Source organism: Drosophila kikkawai, chromosome 2L (genome assembly GCF_030179895.1).
Source record: "Drosophila kikkawai strain 14028-0561.14 chromosome 2L, DkikHiC1v2, whole genome shotgun sequence".
NCBI lineage: Eukaryota > Metazoa > Arthropoda > Insecta > Diptera > Drosophilidae > Drosophila > Drosophila kikkawai.
This window is the reverse complement of record NC_091728.1, coordinates 31085100-31093791: the sequence shown is the minus strand read 5'-3', so window position 1 is coordinate 31093791 and position 8692 is coordinate 31085100. Positions and strand designations below refer to the sequence as shown.

The following is an 8692-nucleotide window of genomic DNA, read 5'->3' as shown; positions in this document are numbered from 1 at the left end:
TTTGTCCCAGTCAGTTTTTCGAGGGTTTCGCTTCTGCGCCGATTCACATACCTGCATCACGATTTCGAAGAATATGTACCTGTGGTCTGAAAACGAGTCTTGTGTAGAGACTCTCCAATTTCTTACCTTATAATCACTATGTTCCATTAGGAGGGTTATGTCTAGGACTTCCTCCCAGCCCTGAAAGCCTTCCGTGCTTGGAAAGATGAAGGTGGGCGTGTTTCCCTTGTTACAAATATTGACGTCACGACATATAATACTATCGAAGAGAGACTTACCCCTTTCGTTTGTCTCCGTACTTCCCCACAGTGTGTGCCTTGCGTTGGCATCGCACCCGAGGATGAGCGTCGTCTTAGTCTCCTCGGCATCACCCTATTAACCGCTTCAGGTGGTGCAGGTTCGTCGTGGGTCATGTAACCGGAGGCTATTAGTATGGCTGTCCCATCCGCCGCCTTGAATCTTGCCACTGCTAGATCTAAGTTGCTGAGATTGGGGTAGAGAAGAGCATTAAGGTTGTTTTTAATTATTATACCCGCCCTCGGCCTACCTGTCGAGTTTGTCTATAATGTTGTGTATCCCTTTATGGCCATGCCAGAGATTCGTCCGTCTCTTGTCCATGGCTCTTGTATCAGGCCGATGTCGATGTCCTTCTCACGGAGGACGACCCCCAGATTAGCTGAAGCGTGGGAGCTGCGCTTCAGGTTTATCTGAACGACCGTCGGCATTAGATTGGGGTGGTGTTGGGGGTGCTGTCGTCGATCGCCAAATCGTCCAGCAGCTTATTGGCGTCTTCGACTTCATCTTCCAGAATATCGTCCGGTTCGTCTAGGAAGACCTTCACCTTGGCTTTCCTGATGCCGTACCGGACTTTGTTTTCTGCTGCCTTCAGCTGTTCTAGGCAGCGCTGGTTGATCAAGAATAGGTATGGCTGGCTGGACTTCATTTCACGTTCAGCTTTGAGAATGGCCCAGTCCTCCATATCAACTCCCTTGTTCATCGCTCGCAGAGTCTTGAGCACCCTTTCATGGCTAGACAGCCCCTTGGGTAACCAGATGCGAGCTCTGGGTCTCCTTGGGATGTCCCTGGCGGGGACCAGCTTAATGCTAATCCCCTTCCATGCCTTGCCTAGTCTGGCAACGCAATCCGCCAGGAAGTCCCGCGAGAACTCATCGTCGCACCTGATCACCCGGTGCCCCCTAACCATGTCCGAGGAGTCAAAGGAGGGTGACTGGCCCGTTGGCTCGGACAGTAGTTTGTCAGTCACCATCTCTGCCAACTGGGTCTCGACCTCCTCCCATTTCTCCATCAGAAGGCGCCCATCGTCGTTGAGCTTATCAACAAGGGCCATAGCGAGGCTATCTCGGGCCACCTCGCTGAATTTTTTCGACGTTTTGACAAAGGTGGTCGGTCTTGGGGCGCCCTTCGCGTCTTTGGCTCTCTTCGGAGCGCTCTCGCTCACTTCTTGTGAGCGGTTGCGCTTCGTTTGGGGAGGCAAAAGCGTTTCTGGGTGCTCCTTTTCGTATCGCTCATACTCCTCGATCACTGCGAGGTACCTAGTTTTGTCTGCTAGGTCGCGCGGATCGGCTTTTCACTCCTTGCTATTTTGGCGAGGATGAAATGGGCCTTGCTTGCTTGCGCCTTTCGTTGCTGGTTGGTCCACGGTTTTGACTTCCCGTGTTCGCCCGTCGCTTTGGCTTGGCTTGCCGCTGCTTTGCATGTCGTTGGTTGTATCGCTTGAGGTGTGCTGGTCTTAGCACTTCCCTCTGAAATGGACGGAGCCAGAGTCTCATCATCTGAGCGCAGTAGCTCCTCCTCGTCCAATTCACTATCAGTCGCCGGTTGTTGGGGTTTTACCTCCCCCACGAGGTCCGAAGCGGATTTTTTGGTTGAATTCATATTCATAAACGCCCGCCTTGCTCGACAGGGCGAGCGCGGCGGGCCCGAGGGGTTTGGGGCATTGAAGTAAGGTCGACGGTGGCTTCGCCCCTAAGCCACGGCAAGGCTCGTTCCAACCCAGGGTTGCCCGGCCTTGGGAAGGCTCCGTTCTAACACAGCTGATTTGCCCCCTCAGCTGCGAACCTTATAGTCAGTGGGCACGGGTCGCTTTACACACCTGACTTGAGGGGAGGCAGTTTCAAGACTTGCCCATGTCTTGGTAGGGATTGGGAGTCAGAGGATTATTGGGTGCGGGATTCACAGGAGGTGCCGCTCGCATTGGCCGTACCGTAGTACGTTTCCAGGAGGTACCACGCGGAGGACCTTCTCTGAGGAGAAGGTGGTGTCTATCAGACTGATATTCACCTGCGAGTCGACTTGGTGTTCCATTTGAGCCAAGGAATATTCATCAACAGTTGCCCTGTTGACTTTGCCTTGGATTGTCGCACCCTTACCACCCCAAAATGGCCATATCTCAAAAAAGATAAATATTCGTTGAAAAACAAAGAAGTTAAACTTTTTTTCTAAAAATTTGTAGATAGTTCCTATCGCAGCTATAGAATATAGTTGTCCGATTTTCATAAAATTAAATACGAAATTAGAAAAAAATACAAGATTACCATATCTCAAAAAAGATAAAAATTCGTTGAAAAACAAAGAAGTTGTAATTTTTTTCTATTAATTTCCTGCTCGTTCCTATGGCAGCTATATGATATAGTCGTCCGATTTTCATAAAATTTTTACCAAAATTCAGGAATAATATAAAATGGTCATATGTAAAAAATAGTGCAAATATGTTAAAAAACAGCCAAGTTATAATTTTTTTTCTAAAAATTGATTGAACATTTGTATGGCAGCTATATGATATAGTCGTCCGATCCGGCCCGTTCCGACATATATAGCAGTGAGAGCATATAGAAGACTATATGCAAAGTTTTATTCAGATAGCTTTAAAACTGAGGGACTAGTTTGCGTAGAAACAGACAGACAGACGGACAAACAGACAGACGGACATGGCTAAATCGACTCGGCTGTTGATGCTGATCAAGAATATATATACTTTATAGGGTCGGAAACGTCTCCTTCACTGCGTTGCAAACTTCTGACTGAAATTATAATACCCTGCAAGGGTATAAAAATGGCCAAGTTAGCGAATGAAATCGTCACTAACTGCAAAACCTGCTCAAAAGCAAAATATGACAGACATCCTAAAAAACACGAACTCGGCGAAACGCCAGTCCCGTCTCATGTGGGAGAAATGCTACACATAGACATTTTCTCCACCGATAGGAAATACTTCCTCACATGCATTGACAAATTTTCCAAATTTGGAATGGTCCAACCAATTCCCTTTAGAACCATAGAGGACCTTAAGCCGGCTTTACTACAACTCCTTAATGTTTTCCCTGAAGCCAGAGTCATTTACTGCGACAATGAACCATCATTGAACTGGCACACCATCCGGACCATGCTGGGAAATCACTTCGGAGTTAGCATCTCGAATGCACCGCCACTCCACAGCGTCTCTAACGGACAAGTGGAGCGATTCCACAGCAGTCTGACGGAGCTTGCCAGGTGCCTTAAAATTGACAAAGGCATCAGCGACACCGTGGAGTTGATCTTACTGACTTCGACCAAGTACAACAAATCTATCCATTCGGTTATCGACAAGAGACCGGCCGACGTGGTAGTCACACAATCAAGTAACCCGCAGTGCGATATACAGGATAAGATTAGGCAGGCCCAAGATAAGCTCAGAAGCAGGGAAAATGCCTCCCGACAGAACAGGGTGTTCAATGTCGGCGACAAAGTCCTAGTTAAATCCAACAGGAGACTGGGCAACAAGAATGAAAACTGTGGAAGCGGACATGGGGACCACAGTCCTCATTAAGGGGATGGTGGTCCACAAGGACAACCTTAGGTAGGCGAAACACAAACTCATTGTCATTTGCCTGATACTTTTCTTACCATTTTTATCCCTAGCCATTTGGCATTTTTTTATTATTACTGTATTTTACCATTTTTTACCATTTTTTATCCCTAGCCATTTGGCATAAGCTGTTTCATTATTACTATTTTTTATTTTTTTCATACCATTTGGCATAAGTTTTTTCATTATTACTATTTTTTATTTTTTTTCATACCACTTGGCATAAGTGTTTTATCACCGCTATTTTTTGTCATGCTTTATGTTTCATCCTTTGGTGGTGTTACCCCAGTAGATTTATAAAATACTACAACATATTCAAAATTGCAGGTTTACACCCTTGCCTCTGCTATTCCTTTTTGCCCTGACATCGGCGCGTGTCACAGATTAGTCACAGGCCAAATATATTCCCGTCATTGACGGAAAGATTTTAGTATAGGAGGAATTCGCATCGCTAAGACACTCGGCGAATCTCTCAGAAGAAGAAACTGGTGGTATGACGAACATGTTTCCGCAGTCTCACATGCAGAAGCTTTTGAGCGTAGATATCGCTCACCTGCATGACCAGCTCGAATCACTGAGCATTCACCATAGAGTAGCCAGGAGTTTAGACTTCCTGGGAGCGGCCTTAAAGGTAGTGGCAGGAACGCCGGACGCAGAGGACTTCGAAAAAATTAAATTCAACGAATTTCAGTTAAACAATGCAAACAATAGGCAAATTAGTATCAATAGTAAAGTACAAGACCAAATCAATAAAATGTACACCACTATCTTATATTGCAAGACGATGATGCACTATGTACAGTACATATCAAGTGGAACTTGCGACACCAAGCACGTGCTTGTTCTGTTAGCAATTAGTAAACGCGAAGGACTTAAAAAAAAGGATGCGGGGAAACTACTACTGGCGTACTGCCGGATTGGTTGCTTGCATGCGTAAGTAGGTTAAGATTGAAGTTTTTAGTTTTGGGAGGCTATCAACGTTAGATATTATTGTGAACAAATCGTTATAATTCGCACAGAGGACTCTAAAGGGTTCATGCAATTCAAAGGATGTTCTACAGTGGGGCAAAACTAATGGTAAAAAGGATCTAGTGTTTCTTATTGGTACGTGAAAATTTAACTGACCGAGCAAGTCAGTACTTTCCACGTTACCACGGATTAAGTTGTATAAGAATGTAAAACCTAGCATGATTCTACGATTAGATAAGGAGGGTAAGTTAATTAGTATGAGTCTACTGGAATAAGACGGTAACCTCTGGTTTGCATCCCAGTTGAAACCGCGTAAAGCGAAAAGTAAGAAGTTCTTTTGAACCGATTCTATGCGTTTACTATGGACGCCATACTGAGGGCTCCAAACGCAGGATCCATATTCGACCACCGTTTAATGAAACCAAGCACACCCCTGGCTTTATTCACCATGCACGAAATATGATCGATAAAGTCGAGTTTAGGATCCAGACGGACACCTAAATCATTAACTATATTATTTTTTTCCAAAGAGCAGCCGTTTAGCGTATAAGTTGCAGGCTTACGAGTGACACGGGAGAATGTCATTAGCTTGCACTTAGAGCCGTTTAAGTTTAATAAGTTCACGCAGCACCATGTTTGAAAATAGTTAAGATCTGTCTGTAAGTCTGATTGGCAAGAGCATCGTTATATTGCACACAAAGCTTGACGTCATCAGCATACATAAGTACTCTGGAGTTGGTCAAAACTTCGGGCAGATCGTTGATAAATAATGTAAACAGTAGAGGACCCAAATGACTCCCTTGCGGGACGCCAGATGTAACCCTAAGAACATTAGATAGTTTATTTTCGAAAAGGACCTTCTGCGTCCTGCCATTTAGATAACCTGAGATCCAATTAAGAAGATCAGTCGGAAATCCCATTAAATCGAGTTTCCGAACAAGAAGAGAATGGTTAACAGAGTCAAATGCTTTACTGAAATCAGTATAGATTACATCTGTCTGAAAGTTATTTCGGTATCCCTTTATAATAAAGGAAATAAATAAAGGAATTTTTCCACCTTAATTTTTTCTCTATCGACTTTTACTTTGCCTTGGATAAAAGCTATGACATATTCCGATGTCTGCAGACTGACCCACCATACCACTTTCGGCCGGTAGTCCGGGCCTGGTACCCTGGCAGGGACTGGGATTAGGGCTCTGAGAGGGCTGAGACAACAGTTGGGACCCCCCAGTGGACAAAACGGAACCGGGCAACACCGGGGGCACGGTCGCACCCGCGACGCATTCGGATACCGAATCTTTTTTAGCGCTCGATCTCAGGATTCTTGGAATTTGTCCCGGGGTCGGGGGCAGAGTCGAGGGAGGCTGCTGTGCAGTGCCTATCACTGGTGGCTGGGATCCGCCAATATGCTGCCCACCAGTTGCGGTTTTTTTGCGCCTAGGAGACTCATTTAACAGCTTGAGGCTATTAAATTGAGTATCCAGCGCCAAGAGCATATCTTGAGTTTTCCGAAAACTCAATAATAGCTCTTTAAAACCACCCCCGGTTTGCCGCATAAAAGACATCATTTCCCTCTCCACCTCGCGGCAGGCCTCGCAGCAGTAAAGAGCTATTATTGAGTTTTCGCAAAACTCAAGATATGCTCTTGGCGCTGGATACACAATTTAATAGCCTCAAGCTGTTAAATGAGTCTCCTAGGCGCAAAAAAACCGCAACTGGTGGGCAGCATATTGGCGGATCCCAGCCACCAGTGATAGGCACTGCACAGCAGCCTCCCTCGACTCTTCCCCCGACCCCGGGACAAATTCCAAGAATCCTGAGATCGAGCGCAAAAAAAGATTCGGTATCCGAATTCGTCGCGGGTGAGACCGTGCCCCCCGTTTTGCCCAGTTCCCGGTTGTCCACTGGGGGGTCCCAACTGTTGTCCTCTCAGAGCCCTAATCCAAGTCCCTGGCAGGGTATCAGGCCCGGACTACCGGCCGAAAGTTGTATGGTGGGTCAGTATGCCGTTCCAAAACCCCTTACGGCAATTCCACCAACAAAAAAGTTATGTGTTTTGCGGCTTCCCCCTGATCAGACATCGGAAGATGTCATAGCTTTTATCCAAGGCAGAGTATAAGTCGATAGAGAAAAAATTAAGGTGGAAAAATTTAAATTTTCTTACCCTAGGAACATTTCGTCTTTCAAGATAAATGTTCCTGACGAAGTCTTTGGCACTCTATGCTCTGCCGAAACCTGGCCACAGTATGTGGTTGTCAAAGAGTTTGAAGGTACGAAAAAGAAAAAGCGGCCTGTAGGAATTACTCTTCCTAGGCCAGATTTGCCCAATGCTCCGTCTACGTCTTCCAATTCCGTCCCAAAAAACTAACCAGTTCCCTTGGTATTTCCTATCAGAATGCAAGAGGCTTACGCAGTAAGCTTCCTAAATTGTATTCCGACAGCGTCGCATTTGCTTCCCAAGTTATTGTGTTCACAGAAACCTGGTTAAAGCCGGAGATTCTGAGCTCCGAAGTTTTTCCAGCTGCGTTCACAGTATACCGGCTAGATCGGCCTATCAGACGTGGGGGAGGTGTCCTTATAGCGGTCGACTCCACTCTTACGTCCGAATTAATAATTTTCGAGGAATCCAACAATGTTGAATTCCTTTGCGTGAAGCTATCAGTTAATGGTAGTTCCATTTTTGTTACATGTTCCTACATTCCTCCATTGTCGGAACTTCCTATTTATTGGAACCATCTTTCCGCTATTCAGTTGGTCTCCAAAAGACTTTCGGATAGGGACCATTTAGTAGTTCTTGGTGATTTTAACATCCCAGGGGCTATTTGGACCCTAGATAATTCCACTAACACACTTCTTACGACAACACATCATGATTTTATTGCTGGCTTGTTTGACATTTCGCAGTCCCAAGTCAATCATGTTCGAAATTCCTTAGAGCGCTTGCTTGATCTTTGTTTTGTCTCAGATCCTGAAAGAGTTAGTTTAGCTAGAGTGGCGCCCCTGACGCAACCCGAAGATCCCTATCATCCCACTTTCGATGTGACTATCGACTTGGGGACTGTTTCACGGAATAAGTCTGACAGTCCAGCCCAAGAAGTCTTCTGCTTTAGCAAGACAGATTTCGTACGGCTGAATAATTTCATAATTAATTACAACTGGTCCGATCTATTCACATGCACTGACATGGCGGAAGCCGTCGGTATTTTTTATCGCGTTATGAACTCATTTTTTATTGACTGTGTTCCGTTATACTGTCCGTCTACATCAAACAAGCCTCCTTGGTTTACCAAAGAGTTGACCCGCCTCAAAAATAGAAAATCAAATCTATATGCTAAATATCAACGTACTCGTTTTCCGATTGCCCTATCTAGTTATTTATCAGCTCGATCCACTTTTACTGTGTGTAACGCGCAGTGCTACAATAATTATTTGATTCGTTGCAGGTCCCAGTTTTCTGAGGACCCAAAACAGTTTTATAATTTTGTTAAATCCAAGCGTAAATCCATTACTCGTCCGTCCTCGCTCTCTTTTGGTAATTCAACAGCAGATAATGATCAGGCAATAGCCGATCTTTTTGCTCAGTTTTTTGAAACCACTTACTCCAACTCAATAGACCCAAATCAGGCTTATCCTTACATCATCCCCAAATCGAACCAAATCTTCAGTCCTACCATTAACGAAAGCTCTCTTCTTAGGAATCTTCATCGTGTTAAGCCAGTTTTTTTACCAGGTCCCGACGGAATACCAGGCTGTGTGCTTAGGAATTGTGCCGAAGCCCTGTGCAATCCACTTCTCAAATTGTTTACCTTATCCTTAGAAACCTCCCACTTTCCCCTTATTTGGAAGGAATCATTCGTT

The 8692-nt window shown here is 45.2% G+C and overlaps 1 protein-coding gene across 1 annotated transcript; it reads right to left on the bottom strand.

Moving 5' to 3' along the window:
- Positions 1-724: 724 nt before the first annotated feature.
- LOC121503228 (uncharacterized) lies at positions 725-1896 on the bottom strand. Its single transcript, XM_041777458.1, has 2 exons — positions 1758-1896; positions 725-1542 (listed from the first exon to the last, which is right to left on the bottom strand). Exons 1-2 carry the CDS (start codon positions 1894-1896, stop codon positions 725-727), a joined length of 957 nt encoding a protein of 318 aa, XP_041633392.1.
- Between the last annotated feature and the right edge of the window lie 6796 nt (positions 1897-8692).